Source organism: Diospyros lotus, chromosome 6 (assembly GCF_014633365.1).
Source record: "Diospyros lotus cultivar Yz01 chromosome 6, ASM1463336v1, whole genome shotgun sequence".
Lineage (NCBI taxonomy): Eukaryota > Viridiplantae > Streptophyta > Magnoliopsida > Ericales > Ebenaceae > Diospyros > Diospyros lotus.
The window spans coordinates 505,965-525,171 of record NC_068343.1 but is presented as its reverse complement, the minus strand read 5'-3'; the positions used below and the strand labels follow the sequence as shown (position 1 = coordinate 525,171).

General features: G+C 33.7%; 3 protein-coding genes across 6 annotated transcripts; 1 reads left to right on the top strand and 2 right to left on the bottom strand.

Moving 5' to 3' along the window:
- The first annotated feature begins 520 nt into the window (after positions 1 to 520).
- On the top strand, positions 521 to 3,063 carry LOC127804921 (uncharacterized). Its single transcript, XM_052342025.1, has 2 exons — positions 521 to 781; positions 2,774 to 3,063. Exons 1-2 carry the CDS (start codon positions 630 to 632, stop codon positions 2,838 to 2,840), a joined length of 219 nt encoding a protein of 72 aa, XP_052197985.1. The 5' UTR covers positions 521 to 629; the 3' UTR covers positions 2,841 to 3,063.
- Positions 3,064 to 3,268: 205 nt separating this feature from the next.
- LOC127804920 (squamosa promoter-binding-like protein 16) lies at positions 3,269 to 6,507 on the bottom strand. 4 transcript variants are annotated; one of them, XM_052342022.1, is made up of 5 exons: positions 6,271 to 6,507; positions 6,096 to 6,169; positions 5,177 to 5,596; positions 4,245 to 4,381; positions 3,269 to 4,029 (listed from the first exon to the last, which is right to left on the bottom strand). In XM_052342022.1, the coding sequence occupies exons 3-5, from the start codon at positions 5,590 to 5,592 to the stop codon at positions 3,434 to 3,436; spliced, it is 1,149 nt and encodes a 382-aa protein (XP_052197982.1). In that variant the 5' UTR covers positions 5,593 to 5,596; positions 6,096 to 6,169; positions 6,271 to 6,507; the 3' UTR covers positions 3,269 to 3,433. The 4 variants fall into 4 exon arrangements, with proteins under 4 accessions (XP_052197982.1, XP_052197980.1, XP_052197981.1 ...); XM_052342020.1 differs by having other exon boundaries at positions 5,177 to 5,616; positions 6,099 to 6,169; XM_052342021.1 differs by having other exon boundaries at positions 5,177 to 5,594; positions 6,099 to 6,169.
- Positions 6,508 to 16,369: 9,862 nt separating this feature from the next.
- LOC127804300 (probable WRKY transcription factor 45) lies at positions 16,370 to 18,015 on the bottom strand. Its single transcript, XM_052341147.1, has 2 exons — positions 17,530 to 18,015; positions 16,370 to 16,781 (listed from the first exon to the last, which is right to left on the bottom strand). The coding sequence occupies exons 1-2, from the start codon at positions 17,946 to 17,948 to the stop codon at positions 16,604 to 16,606; spliced, it is 597 nt and encodes a 198-aa protein (XP_052197107.1). The 5' UTR covers positions 17,949 to 18,015; the 3' UTR covers positions 16,370 to 16,603.
- Between the last annotated feature and the right edge of the window lie 1,192 nt (positions 18,016 to 19,207).

Here is a 19,207-nt window from a genome sequence, read left to right as displayed (position 1 = left end):
ATTTCTTCCTAGTTTAACTGTCAAGAGAGTGATGTTGGCACGGCTCAATTAAATCAAAGCTCTCAGTGGTTGGGATCTTTAGTCTGATTGAGCCGTGCCAATATCACATGCATGTAATTAACTATATATTAGTAAGTGAAAGTTGTTTTTAGCTTAATTGCTTGTACTTGCTAATTTATTAACTTTTTATTTTCATAAGGTTGTCTCTTATTTCAAGTGTAACGTTTTCTTTTTTGGAGCAAAATTGTTTTAACAAAAAAAAAAAAATGAAAATAATATTGTGACATATGCATATGTTATAAGGGTAATATTAATTATTGTCTTAATCATAATATTATTATTTAAATAAGAATAGGTATATCTTATGTTTAAGTAAATAAAATACATTTATTACATGTTAATCATGTTATAAAACTGAATTTTTAGAATGGGCCGTGAAACTTTTCTGGGGTTTAATTACGGGCCATCAGCGAAGCCCAAGTGAGGCCCATTTAACAAATACATGACGAAGGAAGGAGCCCACAGCTCAGAGACCGTCTGAAGAATCGCGTCTCCTCCGATCAATCACGCTACGAGGCTTAACCAAGAGAACTGAAATTAGGGTTTTGGCAGAGAGAGAAGATCATCAAATGGCTTTGACGAACTTCATTCTGACAGTGGCGGGGGTGAGCGCAGTGATTCTGTTGATGAGGAGCGATGTGAAACAATCGGCCACGATGTTCAGGCGAAACGTTCGTCAGATTCGCCAGTGGCTCGAGGAAGAGTCCTCCACTGCCGCCAAGTACGCCTCCTTATCTCCCCTTCGGCATCTCAATGCCTTCTATTTTTCGTTTCAATAAACTGAATTCAATTTCCTATATCAGAAATTGGGCTGCAAGATGCCATTGTCTCTTGGAAGTACAGTAACGATACCTATTAAGTTAAGCTTTTTCGTTCGTGGGCTGTCTGATTAGCAAAAAAGAAAAAGAAATAAAGGAAAAAAACATTGCGCCTGCTGTTGTACTGCAGATCTCTTTCTCACGTATTTTTTTTTCTTTCTTTAGATGAATTGTGCTGTTTCTTTTGATTTGAAAATCTAAGGAAAGAAGAAAGAATGAAGAGAGGAAACTAGATAAGAGAAAGAAAGAAAGAAAGAAATGGATTTTGTTTTTCTTTATTTCCCCCCGTTTTTAATGCGGTTTAGAGATGTGTTGAATAGAACATTTGAGTGCAAAAATTAAAACTGTTGTTGCAGTTGCCAAGTACCAGTGAATTCTCCATTATAGCAAGTAAATGATATTTCCTAATAGATTAGGAGAATTATGGAGAGAGAGAACAAAAATTAAGACGGCTTGTGTTGTAAAACTTGTACAGATCAGCTCCGCCAAATTTGTGGCTGGCATGTGGGGTTCCTTGTGCAAATTATTACTCTAGGAATTAGGTGGCATCTTCTTCTGCGTCAGCTTTATCATTGCTACAATCTTGGTTCCATGTTCTGCGTTGCCACATTATGCATTCACACCAGAAATTTGCGGAAGATGCAGCTTCCAATTGAAATCGATTTGGAGTTGGGATTTCCTGTTATTTTCTGAGTGGAAGTATTACATGGTTTGGTGAAGTAGCTCTTGAAGATCAGGTTTTGAGTTTGAACCAACACCATTGAGTTGTATTGAGTCTATCCAACAACAATTGTTTTGCTATTACAATTTTCTATGGTTCAAAGTATCCCACGTATTCATTTTTCAATTTGTGAGTCGTCTACTAATTCACCAAATTTAATCGTTTTCTATAAGATAATCGTTCCGGTCTAATAATTGTAATTATTTGTGTGTTTCTGTTTATCTATTTTTGATGCTGTTCCTAGTTGAATGCAAGTGAAAAGATAAAGTTGGACTTGGGCGGAGGGTTGCCTTGTCTGAATATGATTTGCTGCTTTTTCGAAGCTAATACATAATATAAACTTTTGACTTTAGACAGTAAGATAGGATACAAATAACAGTTGGGTTAGGATTATCTGTTATCCTAATGGAGGGCCCCATAGGTGGCTATTTGGCTATCCATTATCACCATTACAACAACATCAACCACCTATAAAGCCAAGGTGGGGTTGGTTTTTGAGCTATTATACTTGGCTCCACACTTACTAGCAATAGCCTGAGGAAGAGAAGCCACTGTCTACCAGTCTGGCGCTCTTTGTGCAAAAAGGATGAGGAATCAGTGGATCTCATCTCCTGCATTACTACATGACTCTCTCACCATATTTGGAGCCGTATATTTGAGTTATTTGGGTCACGACAGCCGCAGTGACTGATCTCTTGCATTCTTTGGCTCGCAATTCTGCAAGAAGACATGGAAGAAAATCTGGAGCATTTTGTGCATTTTGGAGAAACAACAGAGCTCGGGGGAATGCTTCTACTTTCACTTTGTGTGTAGCTAGAAGAGAACCTTTCTTTTTGTCTCTCCGCTTTTGCACCATGCATAGACGAGTTTAAAAGTGTAGATTCTTAGTGTAGGGGCTTATGTACAGTGTTCACCCCCTTTTATGGCAGCCTTGGTCAATCCCACACTATATCTTAAAAAGTCAATCTCAATGTACGAGACTCTTCAGTTTCCAATAGTTGGCCTTCTACGCCATCTTACGCATATTTTGTAAAAAGGCTGTTTCCGCTCCATCTTGTCTAGCTGTTCTTTGCATGCACATATGCGATTGTATCACCCATTAGTATTCTTTGCCTGTATATATATTTGTTGTATCATCTAAATAACTTTAAGATCCACATTGTTTCTTTTTCAGGGAAATGGAGAAGGCTAAACCCAAGGAGATTCCTGGGAAAGATATTCACAAAGAGGAAAAGCACTAAGCACATAATTTCTCATCCTTGCATTTATACCAATAATGTTCTCCTCCTTCCATGTTTCCTTGTATTTCAACCTGTGCTGTACAAAATCTTGATCTAGTTCACTGTGCTTAGAAATTTTTCTTTTGTGCTTCAGCTCTTTTTCTTCCTAATGACACAAGAAATTTGTTGCTGTAAGAAACCATTCTCGTACTATGATGCAGAATTAGATAGATTTGCCTGTGTTTGTCTGTTGGCTTCATGATTTCTCTTTTGGAAATTTCTTCATCATGGCATGCTAAGTGGTAGGGTTTTTGCCGCTAACTGCCTAAGGCAATCCAATTCCACTATAACCATTCAAAGGAAATGTAGAAGATCATCATGAAGTTTTAATCTTTCAGATCATGAATGACAATCGTGCCTAAGAAACTAAATTCATCAGTAAGAATCAGTGGCGCATCCAACTAGTTATTGAATCATCAAACAAAACTACATAGCATCCAACAAGGTTTTCAGGGATAAGAAATTAAATCCGTAGCCGGTGATATATCCAACTAATTACTAGCTCATCGGGGCACTGGTAGACATCTCACAAGGGCCATTATAAGTAAGCAAAACTACTTCCATGAAAATGGTAGCACTTGTGACACCCCCTTTTCCAACAAACCATCAGGCGGTACTTCAAGTATCCCACTGCAAAGATTGGTGGCGTTGCTGACCTGAGAAACCAAAACCGGAAGCGTGGTCGGCGCCTTCGTCATCCCTTGTGAGCTTGGGTATTGAACAGGACTACCAAAACCCATTCTGCTGCCCACTGGTTGATTGAACTTAACCACATTCTGCTGTTCTGATTGGCCCAACCTAGTTGGTAAAGCATGTAATGGATGATGCATTGACAGAAGAGAGAGAGCACGTTTGGAGTTGTCAATGGCTGATGAGTTGCAGCCATTGGCAGGTTGCTGCTGCCGGATGGAAACTTCAGGGAGTGCTACATAGCTTCTTTCAGCGTTGTCATTATGGAGCCAGAACGGGAATTTGTTGTCCCGCCCCCCATAGATGCAGGCTGAAGAATTTAGAGGTCGGCTTTGTTGATCCACGACATCGAACTCCCGCTGCTGCTTCGCTGTCCCGGGCCATGTGGGTACACGGCCTGGGTTAGAGGTTGTGCAGGCTGTATGCAACTGAGGACCACTGAACTGTAAAAATCTTGCACCTATAAAGGGGGAACAGATATTAACCAAACCATGTATTTGGCTCAAGAAACATATTTTTAAAAACATGTAGAGCATTAGTTGCCACATTTGCAGTTTGGTAAGGTCATAGATAGGCAACCAACTGGAAATTAGAAGGGCTGATAACAAAAATATTAAGCTGTAGCCTGTAGTTGGAACAGGATATTTAGGAAGAATGTTAGGGAAGAACTCGAACCTTGATGATTCAGTGAAGAGCTCCCGGAGCTCGTGTAGAAGGCTTTTGCCTGGGATTTTCTCCGACGTCGGTTGTGGCACTCAAGGCGTTTTCTGCAGCTTCGCTTCTCTTCATCAAACTCCTCCAGAGAATGGAACCTACGAAATGACAAATTAGCAGAAAAAGGAAAAAAAAATAAAAAAATCCGAAACGTTTCAAAAGCCAGATTGTCAACGTGGCGGAAAGCTGTTTGTGTCAAACAATAGCATAGCATAGCCCAGGTAAGATGCCAAGGAGAAATCAGTCATGTTTCCCAGGAAATACCGGGCAACAGAGTAACAAACAATAGCATAGCCCCTTCCCCAACACTAACCAAGAAAATATCTACAAAAAGAAAAACAGAAACAAACTAAAGTTAGAAGATCTCTACATCTCAAAGTTGAGCTGTATTATCAAGAGCATAAAGGTAGGTTCTAGTGATATCTTCCAAGAAACTGACATGTATTCCAATTAAGAGAAGCTAACATTTTGGAGTTTACCATGCAACCCTAAAGAAAAAAGCACTCAAAAGTTAAAGAAGACATTCATTCCCATTAAGGAACTCTTCTATAAGAGGGATGGGGCCTTGACCCAAGGTCAAGGTTTGCTAAGACAATCTTAATATACTGATGAGAGCAATGGTTGAATATTATGACATGAAAGCAAGAGGGGAGGGGGGCTTGTGAGGCTCATCACAAGGTAACCTCAAAGTTTACTCTCTGCCAAAGTATAAGATCCCCAATATGTGTGTGTGTGTGTGTACATATATGTCAACATATTACCAAAACAGCATGCTCTTGGAATTTATTCTGCAAAAAAGTTGCAGTAACAAGATATTATACCCTATAAGAAATTGATTTTAAGGCAATCAGCAGAGCAGAGTTCAGACACATTACAATAATGCCCAATTATACCTGCTACATTGCTGACAGAACCGTTGTTCTTTGCCCCCAATAGTCACAACCGTGGTCTTGGAGTGGTGCTCGCACACTCTATGGCGGCGATAATACTCCCTGCATTTACTGAGATCAGATGTGCAGCCGTCCACTAAGCAGGAGACATCAAGAGTTGCACCCAAAGCACGTGTTCGCTTTGATGGCACAATGGTGGATCCTCTTGGTCCCTTCAACTTGTCCAGAGAGCCAGCCCCAGAACCTCCTAATCCACCAAGCTTCAAATCAACTTCGAAACCACCTGCATTCTTGTTAACCCCTGAGCTATTGGACCCAACTTGTGCGGCAAAGCGGGCACCCTCTTCTCGTCGTCCCAATTCAGTAAAATTCCAAAGAGATTTTTTCAATTCCCTTTCCATAGCAGCTCGCAGCTTCATTCCTGCAACATTTTTCCTTCCATCCTATCAATCAGGCAAAACCAAATAAAGCCCTCAAAAGGCTTGTCCCACAAGACAAACTAAGCAATGAACGCCAGTAATTGGAGCCATATAAATAAGGAAGACAAGAAACAGACAAGATTAGTTAAATTAAAGTCCAGAGCAGATGGCTTTTCTAAAGAAGGAAAACGTCAGAAACCCAATTCACGGAGGCTCGTAGTGTCGAACTCTAATCGCAAACTGAATATTTGGAAGAGCAGTTGAACTAATCTGGAAGGTAGTTATCCTACATAGGAGTTGCTGGAGAATCCAAAAATAGGAAGTATCTACCTTTCTCCCTATACAAGATAATTGTGATAGAATATGAGAAGGACAGTTTGTTCTACTTGATAAACTAACCAAATTACTAGCAAGGTGAAGCGGGCTTCTTAGGCAGACGAACGATGGATTGAGAAGACGGAATATACATCAATTGAAAGCAGAGAAAGAGTGACTACTCAACTTACACAGAGAGAATTGGAGCATAAGAAGAATTGATTTTTGCCTTTCCCAGCCATTCATTCGCCGACCCAGAAACCTGGAAACGGACAGGTTGTTTAGGAAACAGTACAGAACTAATAAATTAGATTAGAATGCCAAATGAAACACAAGATAATGTATTATAGTGCTGAAACTAACTGGAGGGGTAACTGGAACAAGGGACAAATCAAGAGTAGAGAGAGAGAGAGAGAGAGAGAGAGGTGTGTTCTGTTCTCCTTCTTGTCCGCTTGTTTGTGGGCTTGTTTTGGAGCTTTGAAATTGTTGAAATCTAGAGATGAGAATAAACAAGCGGCTCAGACGAAGGAAGGGGATGAAAGAGAGAGAAAAGGAAGCGAAGTGTGGTGCAAGAAAGGAGACAGGATGTCGATTTCAACTTTTTTTTCAACTAAAAAGACAGGTGATGATGATGATGATGTGAGACAAGTATATATCATAAACATTCATTATACAGACGCTACTACTACTAGTAGTAGTTAGTAGTTACTAGTAGGGGCCGGCCATATTATATTTTTGTAGAATACTTTTTTTTTTTTTTGGTTGTTATAATTTGTTTTTAGATGTATATTTTTTAGTTAATTTAATTTATATATTTTAACATTTTGTGTGATAATTAATTTTTGTTATTTTAATTATATTAAATATTATATTTAAAATAATTAACATTTGTAATTTAATGTATAAAAAATAAAATAAGATAAATTTATTTTTATATATATTAAAATATATAAATTAAATTGATTCAAAAATCTAAATAGATAAATGTAATGGAAAAACGAAAAATTTAATTTATTATATTAAAAATATTAAAATATAAAAATTAAATTAATTTTAAAATATACATATAAAATATAATTAAAATAATAAAAAATTAAATAATTATATAAAAATACAAAGAGTAAAAATATAAATTTTGCCGATAAAGTAGGTGGCAGCCTTACTATTCCCCCCCGCCCCCAACATGTTTGGACACATTTCGTCCAAATTCATCTTCTATTGAATATATCATTTCGTTCATTGAGTCAAAAAAAGAAAACAAAGAATTCAAATTAATATAAAAATATTGAATATGATTATTTTGACTCCTATATTAAGCCTTTTTTGTGTTGAAATCTCAAAGTTTGCCTCAAATTTCTCCCAACTCTAGAAAATCAAAAATCTTATATTAAAAAAATTAAAATAAATAAAATAAATTATAATTATGATGAGTATGTTTCTTTATAATATCTCTATTGTTATTTATAGAGATACGGTTTATGAATTTAAGTCCCTTTACTTTATCTCTAAGTAACAAGATAACTCAAAATCAATAGTTCATCACTTCACATAACGCTACACAATATCCTCAAATTACAATTTTGTGTGATAATTATATTAAAAAGTCCAATCAAATTGTACCATGTCCTTCACATGCGTCACAAGCGAGCATGTGAAATTTGAAAGTTTATCTTAAAATTTGGAAGTATATCTCTAAGAATATGGAGTTTGAAAAAAAAAAATTGAAATTTAGAATCTCTAATGAAGAAGCACAATGGTATCAGAATACCATGAATTGGAACAAGCACCAAACTAAGTACTTGGACTGGTATTAGACAATTTTGGTTGATGTACAGACATATAATTTATAAATTGCATAACATAAAGAACAAATATGACCCTAGAAATAAATCTAAACCTAATCCAATTTAACTAGTACTATTCGACAAGTAAATTAATCCCTATATTAAGGAAAGATAAAGTAAAGTGATCAATATGTAATAAATGACATAATATTTTTTTTAAAGACATAGAGAATAATGATCATATCAACAATAAAATTTTAGTTTGGATAAGTAAGAATTCAACTTTACATTAAGATAAATTCAGTTAAGTAGACCAATTTTTTTTTTTTTATTTGAATTGAGTTAAACTTATATGTGAATCTAAATATATAGAATCTCTAAATAATTTTAAAAAAATAATATTTTTATAATTTTCTCATAGTAAAAGTATTCCCATCAACTCCTTTTTAACCATGTCTCTTCTTCCTCCATTCCCTTGAAAATCAAATTATATATATATATATATATAAAAGCATCGATCTTTTAAACCTAGCTAGCTAGCTAGCTAGCTTACCAAGTAACGAATAATGAATGCATGATGATACGTCTCTTATATATCTCAACGTATGTACAGGTGAGCTGGCACTGACGAGTTGATGGATCACGTACGTACGTACGTCATCATAATCTAGCTAGCTAGCTAGCTACACGACACACACCCAGTTGGGTTGGGTTCCTCCTCTTAATGTGATCATCCACGAGGCCAAGGCGCACGCAGCAGATCAGTTGGGTAAGGGTTTTCGTTTCAGCGTCTTCCTTCCTTGTGTTTTTGGTTATCGGCCTATTTAGAGGTTGTGTCCTCCTAGTCGCAACCCTCTTTGACAACGCTAGCTGTGTCCTTAAAGCAGCTGCTGCAATAATTATCTTGTAATTTTTATGATAATTAAAATAAATATTTTATTTAGGGATGACAATTGCAATCGAAATCGTGGGAAATCGAACCAGTCAACGCGGTTAAAAACCGTTTGACTGGGTAATGGTTTGGTTCGGGAAAAAAACCGAACACTGTTTCAATGGGTATGATTTGATTATGATTTTCACTAAAATCAAACCAAAACCGAACCGAAATCGAACCGAACCAAACTGAATATATATAATATATTATATATATAATATAATATGTATAATATGTATATATAATATATATTATATACAACCCCGTCCACCTGAGCCCAGCCCACCCTAGCCCAATTGTCTTGCTTGCAAACCCTTCTCCCCTTCTCTTCTCCTTCCTCTCTCAACCTCTCTCTCACCCTCGCTACCTCTGGCTCGTCCGCCCGCTCTCGCCCTTGCTCTCTGCATGTCTCTTGCTCTTGCTCGCCCTCGTTGGATCTCTCTTGCTCTCGCTAGGGCTTGGCCCCTACTCTTGCTTGCCCTCAATCTCTCTCACCCCTTCTGCCTCATTTCTCTTGCTCCTCCGCGCGAGCTCGCCAATCGCCCTCGCTCTCTGCATCTCTCTTGCTCTCGCTAGGGCTTGGCCCATTTTGCTCTCGCTCGCTCTCGATCTCTCTCACCCTCACTGCCTCTCGCTCTCTGCCTCATCTCTCTTCATATTAATTTATTTTTTATATTTATAATTTTGTTAGATGGAGTTGGCTCATTCATTTCAGATGAATATGCATCAATTTACGAAGAATATATTAATGTTGTTGATGAAGGTATTAACTTTCGTAGCTAATTTTTTTTAGCTTAAATTACAATTTAATTATGCACATATTAATTTATTGATCTTAACAATTGTAGGTTTAGAAATGTGATTTTATATTCAATAAGTTTTGTAACTTTATGCAAGAATAAGGTAACTTTATTAGAATTTATCTTTGTTTGTTGTGAAATTATCAAAAATTTTTATGAATGCTATTTGTCTTTGTTTGTTGATATGGATTAAACTAAAAAAACCATGGTTAAACTGAAATCGAACCGAAACCGAATGGTTTGGTTATGGTTTTAAATTTTTAAAACCAAATGGGTAATGGTTTGGTTTTGGTTTTAGTAATTTAAGTTTGGTTTGGTTATGGTTTTGGCAAAAACCGAAACCAAACCAAACCATTGCCAACCCTAATTTTATCGAATATGAATGTGTTTATTTAATAAGATAATTCATTATTAAAATTTATTTAATTTAAAATATATAATAATAATAATAATAATAATAATAATAATAATAATAATAATAATAATTTAATTCTCTTCCCATTTCACATATTAAAAAAATAAATTATTATTACATTTTTCATCCATCATCAATGTTAGTGGTTAAAATTAGAAATGGGAAATGGGCGGGCCGGGCTAGCCTGACCCACCTCCCGCTTGGCCCACCCATTTGGTTGGTCGGGCTCAATTTGGCCTGCGAGAGAGGTGGGCCGGGCCGAGCCGAGACAATAGAAATTGGGGCCCAACACAGCCCTCTAGCCCTTAATAAATGGGCTAAGGCAGGCGGGGCCGACCCAGGGCTTGCTGAGTCGGGTCAGTTCGTGGGTCATTTATTTTTAAATATTTTTTTCTCAAATGTAACAAATATTTTTTAAAATATAATGTTTACTTACAAACATAATTTTTTGTGTTTATTAATTAAAAATATAATTTTTTAAATATTTTTTTATTTTTTGGTGGGCCGGGCCGAGCCATTTTAGAGGACTAATTGATGGGCCAGCATATATCATTGGCCTGACACAACTCGCATTTTGCTGGGCAGGCTGGCCTTGCCCGTTTGCTACAGTACCGAGTCGAGCTGTGAGGTGGGCCAACCGGCCATTTGCAATCTCTAGTTAAAAGAAAGAAATCAAATTATGTTGTTATCTTGGGATTATAATTTTTGCATGGTCTCTCGCTATTCGTGCCCTCAATTTCAATTTCAACATCAACCGATAAAATAAATTATATATTAAAATTTTATCTTAGATAAAAAATTAAACTCATCTACTGGCACTGGTGATTATGGTTTGAAGTATTAATGAATCAAGGTACGCTTCCTTTGTGAATTATTTTAAATTTCTCTTCATCTATTAGCAATGTCGCTGGAAAGGTTGGTGGCGGTTGCCGGCGATGACCGACGGCTAATGGCAGTTCTGGGGCCACGTCTATTGGTCTTCTCTGGACATGGCCTTAAGCCTTCATCATGTCGCGATCGGCCTTGGCTTTACGCCTTTGTCGCTTCGACGCTGGCCGTGGTTGTTCGTTGCCGTGGGTTCTCCGACTGCGCGCACGCCCCTTCACCTTTATCGAGATAGATCGGCCATGGGCATTACACCCTCGCCGTGACCCAACAATCATGGGTTTTCTCTGGTTGTGCATCTCTGATCGTTTCGTTTTCGTCTCCGATGGCGATATGATAGTAAAATAGATCTAATTAGTGTATATATACAATTACTAATTATTGTTTTATTTTTGTACATTTTAGTATCACTCAAAGAAAAACTTTATACCTTATGTTTATTTATGTTATATATTTGGATCTGAACTCTGAAATTTTATATTTCAAAGTATTAAAGTTTGAGTATTTTAATTTTATCCACAATATCTGCACATGTTTCAATTACAACATTCGCACGTTTCATTTATTCCTCTATTTAGCCCTCTATTTAGCATATTGAATTTCTCTAATTGAAGTAAGCAAGTCTAGTTTCACATAAGTGTTCTAGATCTTGATTTGACACTCTCAACTAAGAAACATGCTGTTAGTACTGGTGAAAATAGCGATAATGAAAAGATTTTCTATAAAGTGTAGGAAAGATCAAACAGATTAAACTTGATATTTATGTAGATGACAATTGCAAATAATTTAAAGACGACTCTTCCTAAAATTGATGATACTAAAGAACTTATGAAATTTATGGAAAGACGTTCTCAAACTATAAATAAATATTTTACTGGTACATTAATATTGAGTACTTTAACCATCATGAGATATGATAGTTCACGTATCATGCATGAGCATGTTCTTGAGATAAATCTTTTATTGGTACATTAATAATGAGTACTTTAACCATCATGAGATATGATAGTTCATGTATCATGCATGAGCATATTCTTGAGATGATAACCTTAGCAGCAAAATTAAAAACTTTGGGAATGAATATGGATGAGTATTTCTTGGTACAATTGACACTCAATTCCTTACCTCTTGAACAATATGTGTCATTTCAAATGAATTACAACACTATAAAAAATAAGTGAAATGTAAATGAATTAACCAGTATACTTGTTCAAAATGAGACCATATTAAAAAATTAAAGAGTTCATTCTGGTCATCTTCTAAGTCATCAAGTAACTAGAAAAAATTCTAAGAGAAAAAGTGAAAAGGGTAAGAAATTAAAAAGGTTTTCATAACCTTAATAAATTTTCTAAAAGTGCTCATAAGAAGGAACATGGGACCATTAAGTGTCACTTTTGTAATAAAGATGAACATTATAAGAAAGATTGCCTGAAACGTAAAGTTTAGTTAAAAAATAAAGGCAAGTCTTGTGCTATAATATGTTTTGAATCAAACTTTACTGAAGTTTCATATAATACTTGGTAGATTGATTATGATTGCATTACTCGTATATTCTAATACAATGCAGGGATTTCTTATGATTCGAACTATAAAACCAAATGAAAGTTTCGTGTTCATAGAGAATAAAAGCAAAACTCCTATTGAAGGCATTGGTACTTATTGTTTAACTTTAGATATTGGACATTATTTAGATTTATTAGAAATTTTTTATATGCTTACATTTTCTTGCAATTTAGTTTCTTTGTGAAAATATGATGTAGCAAGATTTTTTTTTTTTAAATTCTATTTTGGATCTTTTAAGTTATTTAAAAATAATAGTTTTATTGGATCTAAAATATTATGTGATAGTTTTTACAAGTTTAAACTTGATAATGTTTTTGTTAAGACTTTGATGACCTTGCATCATAATGTTAGTACTAAATTCTACTTTGGCATAAATATTTGGAGTCATATATATAAAAAAAGAATATAAAGATTAGTAAAGAATGAAATCCTTTCACGTTTAGATTTTATTGACCCTAAAGTGTGTATTGGTTGTATTAAAAATAAACAAACAAAACACACTAAAAAAAGAGTCACATATAACACACAACTTCATGAAATTATAAACATTAACACTTGTGGACCTTTGGATGCTCCATCATTTGGTGGAGAAATATATTTTATCATCTTTATTGATGATTTTTCACGTTATAGTTGCATTTATCTATTGCATGATAAATCTAAGTAAGGTGTATATTAAAGAGATTGAAAGGCAATTAGATAAAAATGTGAAAATTGTAAGGTTGAATAGATATGGTGAATATTATAACAAAATGTAAGGTCGAAATACATGATATTTGTGCCTAATATACAATGTCAGGTACACCACAACAAAATAATGTTGTTGCAAGGCCTAATAGAACCCTAATGGAAATGGTAATAAACATGATGAGTCACTTATCTTTACATTTATCTTTGTGCATGTATGCATTAAAGATTGTCGTGTATTTGCTAAATAAGGTTTCTAGTAAAGCAATTTCAAATAACTGTGGATAGATAGAAAATCTAGTTTAAGACACTTATATGTTTGGATTGCCTAGTAGAAATAAGAATTTATAATCCACATGAAAATAAATTAGACCTTAAAACAATCAGTGATTATTTTATTGGATATCCTAAAAAGTTTAAGGGTATAGATTTTATTATCTTAGTCACAATACTAGAATTTTTGAATTTAGACATGTGAGGTTCATTGAAAATGATGATACATGATGTTAACATTTAAAAAATTAGGGTGAAAGTTCCTATGCCCAAAATTGATATGGTTGTTCTTGCAAGTTGTAATCCAACTAAAAAATAGTCAAAAACAACAAATAAATTATCAAACACTCCATGATGAAAATGTCAATAATGAATCGATAATAGTTGAACCAAAAGTAGTACCATTAGGGAGATCTAAAAAAGAAAAGGAGATTAGTTATTTATGATAATTATGTGGTTTATCTACAAGATGATCTAATTTCATTTACGCAAGTCATGAAATATGATGATTCTACTAAATAGTTACATGCCATGGAAGAGGAGTTAAAATCTATTAATCAAAATTAAGTCTAGGATCTCGTTGAATTGCCTGAAAAGTGTAAAATAAGTAGATGTTAATGGAATTTTAAGATCAATTATGATTCAAATGATAATATTGAACGACATAAAACTAGATTTGTTGTCAAAAGTTTTACTTAATATAATATCATTGATTATAAAGAGACTTTTCCATCTGTCTAAGAAATATTCTTTTAAAATTATTATGAGTTTAGTGGCTCGCTCATTATGATTTAAAATTACATTAGGTGGATGTTAAAATTGTTTTTCTTAATAGAAAATTGGAGGAAGAGGTTTATATCAATCAACATTAGGGCTTTTTAGTTAAGGGAAAGAAATACATGGTGTGTAAATTAAATAAATCAATATACGAACTTAAACAACTCTTATGTCCATGGTATATTAAGTTTAATAATACCATTACTTCTTTTGACTTTCAAAAAAACACCGTTGATTGGTATATATATATATATATATAAGAATGTCAGTAAGAAAAAGTTTATTTTTATGATTTTGTATGTTGATAATATATTGTTAACCGTTAATGATTTTAGTTTCTTACATGAAATCAATAAATATCTCTCAGGAATTTTGAAATAAAAGATATAAGAGAAATAATCTATGTGATAAAAATAGAAATATTATGTGATAGATCATAAGGATTGATGGAGTTGTCTCAAAAGGCCAGAAAAGTTTAAGATGAATAAATGCTCATCAATAGGGGTAATTTTAATTTAGAAGGGAGATAAATTTAACCTAATGCGATGTCTAAAAAATGAATTGGAACGATAACAAAAAATATTCCATATGCATTTGTAGCTGGGAGCTTAATATATGTGCAAACTTGTACCAGACCAAACATTAGTTTTGTTGTAGAAATTCTGAACAAATATTAATTAAAGTAATCCAAGTCTTGATTACTAGAAAGCTACATAGAAAGTTCTCAGATACTTGCAAGGGATGAAAGATCATATGCTCACTTATAAGAGTTTCAATCATCTTGAGGTGATTGAATATTTAAATTCAGATTTTGTTGGATGGTTGATATTAGAAAATTTACATTTGGCTTCTTGTTTCCATTAACTGAAGGAGCAGTTTCATGGAAAAGTGTGAAACAATCTTTCATCATTGTATCCACTATGAAAGTTGAGTTCGTGGCATATTTTGAGCCCACTATGGAACTTTATTTTATGGTTTCGGGTTGTCAACATTATTGCCAAGCCGTTGAAAATTTATTGTGACAATTTTGCAATAATATTTTTCTCTAAAAACGACAAGTATTCTAAGGGTGCTAAACATATGAAAATTAAATATTTTGCTGTTAAAGAAGAAGTTTAGAAACAAAGAGTGTCATTCGAATACATTAACACCAATTTTGTGATTGCATATCCTATGACAAAAGGATTGTTGTCCAAAACATTTAATGAATATGTTGAAAGGATGAGTATTTTTGGGTGTCATTAGAAATATTGTATTACGACTCTATTAAGTTTATACATTTGATGCTTTGAGCTCATTTATGTGTTTATAATATTTCTTATTTTCTATTTGTATACATAATTGTCTTAGAGTGATGTTGACAGAAATAATCTTATAAAAAATACATTAAAGTTGGACCATTATGATTATTTTCATTAAAAGTTATGTTAGGTTGAAAGTTAGTATTGTGGTACATAGAAGAGATTGTGTCAGAAAATTGACATATAACTGTCATGGCATTAATATTTCAACTTAATAACGATATAACTTTATAGCCAAATTGGAAAAAAAAAATTAGTACGATTTTTGCGCACATTACTTTTTTCTTATTAAATCGTAAAAGTAATATCTATGAGTATTATAAAAATTATTTTGTAACTCAGTAAATATTTTATCAAATATGATAGTGTTTATTTGATGAGATAATTAAAGATTTTAATAAGATAATTAATCGCTAAAAATTTATTTAGTTTAAAAGATATATACAACTCTTGATAACTCTTGATGGGAGATTACATCTATAATTATAAATAGAAATTTGGTCCTCTCCTTACCCCACATGCAGAAAAATAAATTACTGTTATATTTTTCATTCATGATCAAGGTTAGGGGTTATGGGTTATGGGTTATGGGTTATGGGGGAGAAATCAAATTCTATTGTTCTCTTAGTCAACTGCAGTGTGGTTTATGGCTTGAAGTCCTATAGATTAAGGTAAGCTTCTTTGTGAATTACATGAAGTTTGTAAGATTTATGTGCATAATGATTTGATGTTTTATTGGTTGTTGGCATAGCTTACAGCTGCATGCCATGCTCTTGACTTGATTGTCTATGTTTTGGTTTCTGTTGTTGGGAGGCATGTGTTTGTCCCTTCTGGCCTCCCCCTTGTTCCCAGTTCGGAAAATTGGAATGTTTTGTATCCTCTTCTATTGGCTTCAGTCTTACTGATATTAATCAATAAATCCTGATAATCAAGATACATTGATATCTCTTGGGTTTATTGTTGATGAGCAAGCAATTAATGCAACTGAAGGTGTGTGTGTGTGTGTGTTATGTGTATTCCAGTTGGAACTTTTAAAACGTAAATAAGAATCAGAACATGAAATTTATGTTAATTGCCTGGTGCGCGCAGGCGCAGGTACTTCATACTAGTTGGGTTTGGAGAATTATTCAACTAATAGATACAAATGATGATGAGCCACACACACACACACACATAAATTAAGCTAGCTTTCTTAATTAGTGTGTGAAGATCTCAACATAAGAGCTAGCATAGGCATCAGCCATGCAACTAACTGATCATGATGGATGATGATATGATTAAAAGGGAGGATAAATATGCATCTGGCTCAAGATTTGTTCGAAATTGTCAGTAGGCTTCTCTACCAAATGTGTATGGACCCCTTCGTAAGTGGTTACCACAATACCTTCGTCTTTGGACTGCCGTTGCACCTGCTTTTTCACATTGCACCCCTTATGTGTGCATCGGTAGTAGCTTCTGCAATCCAACAAATATATATATATATATAACAGATTAATTAACTGTTAATTTCAAGCCAATCGAACAATGTAATTAAGACAAATAATCATCAGTTGATGATGATAAGACTCCATGCTTGTCTTGTCAACCTTTAAAGCAAACATTTCCCCACTCATATACATATACACGTACATACTCACTGCAAGCCCCTTCGATCAGAATTTATAGTCTTTCTCATCAGTTTGGCACTTGTCTACAGCGATTTAAGGTCTTCATCTCAAAAGCTTGCTCTTTATCATCAGTTTTAGTCTCTTCTTCTGTCTTGTCAGTTTCAGTAGTTGTTTTGTAGTTTTCTTCTTTTGACCACATCCTTAATTATTGCTGATTCTCACAGAAAGGAAAATAACAAAAAGAAAATCTTATCTTCTTCCTGGGTAGAATTAATTACTCTCATGCTTGATAACTGTGTCTTAATAATATCCCTAATCTGTGCAGGATCAACTGATGACAATTAATTTTAAGATGTTTGCTGGAAAGTCTGGCTAAAGATGCAGATATTAATTAATAGAGCTAATTAATTCAGGCAACGGTGCAATCAGTATCATATCTGCAACACAGCCTAGCTAGTCTGCAGGAAGAAGCAGTAGTACATTATTATTAAACCCTTTAATTAATTTGCTTAATACATATTTATCTTCTGATCTGTATGTATCAACTGGGGATCTGTATGAAAAGGCGGGTTAAATAATATTGTATAGGAACTGACCTTGGAAATTTGTTGTTCTTCACAGCCTTCTGGCCGTATTTCCTCCAGCGATAGCCATCGTCGAGTATGTCAACCTGGGTCCTCGTTTGGAAAGCGAACCTCGGCCTCCTTGTCTTCTTCTCTCCTTTCTTTTTACTCGATTTTGATTCATCATGATCGTCAATTCCAGACCCCCAAATGCTTCCAGTAGTACTCGTCTTTGAATTATTAATACCTTTGACCCCTGCTGATGATGTTGTCGGATGATCCGAACTACTCAACCCCAAGAGCATGTCGGGATTCTCAGTGTTGTGATTTATAAGATCATTAGTACTACGACGAACACAATTAGAACTTTTCACTGTTGGTGATGAGAAAGAAGATGATGATGGTGGTGGTGGTCGTGGTGGCATAGGGAAGAACATTGCAAAGTTCTCCATTCAAAGAAATGTCTATGAGCAAGACGAAGAAGAAAATTAATTAGATGCTGATTATATAGCCACGGGACCACCCACAGATGAAAAGTGAGGCGGCTTAGGCAACATTCATTCTGGAATTTATATATATATATATATATATGATGTAAAATTTTAAAATAAAATAAATGATGAAACGACGACGACGACCACGACTTGTTGCATGATGCCCGATAACAGAGATCTTTTCAGAATATTTAATTAAAAGGCATAAGCAACTACCTTAATTTTTATCGAGTTATTATGAAATCGAAATCTACCTTAATTTTTGGTCAATTATTTCAACAGCCTAATTTATCACTGACTGTCCAAATGAAAAAAAAAAAATGACGATTTAACAATTTGGGTTAGTTCGATTCCAACGGTTTGAATAATTTAATTTTTTTTAATAATAATAATAATAATAATAAAAGAAAGCTAGGAAGCTATTATTATTATAGAAATAATAATAATAATAATTATTATAATAATAATAATAATAATAATAATAATAATAATAATAATAATGTGGAGAAAGTGTGGCGGCTGCCTGCATCTCCATGATTAAGAATAAGAATATGCATGGATGGTTAAGGGTAAATGATGATATGATATGGTTAATTTATAAGGTAGGTAAATAAATCTCTTTCTTTTTCATGATGAATTATATCATCATAAGACTAACAATAGTAAATGGCTCTTACCTATAACATAAGTAATCTTCATAAAGCACAATTATACATATATATATATATATGATATGATATCTTATATAGGTCGATGCTGTATGGTTAAATCTATTTTTTTTTTATTTTAATTCATCTTGTCTGACATACTTGCTTATGCATATGATCAATCCAAAGGTAAACTTAATTAATTATTTGAGGAAAATAAGAAGCAATTTGTAATATGTTTAATAATATAAATATTTACTTTGCTACATTCAAATCATCTATGAGTAGATCAACGATTCTTCACGTCATACATATATATATTAAGTTATATCAATATGGATATGACTATATTGACATGACATGATATGAACGCGAGAAACAATAAAAATTAAAAAAATTAGGATAAGAAGACACAATAATAAATATACACACATTATGTTATTATTTAATTATAAAATAATGTAATTTATAAATTTAAAATTTACATAATTATACAAATAATTAAAATCTTTACAAAAGAGTTCATTATTAAATTTACATGTTGATATAAAATACAAATTATTTTTTAAA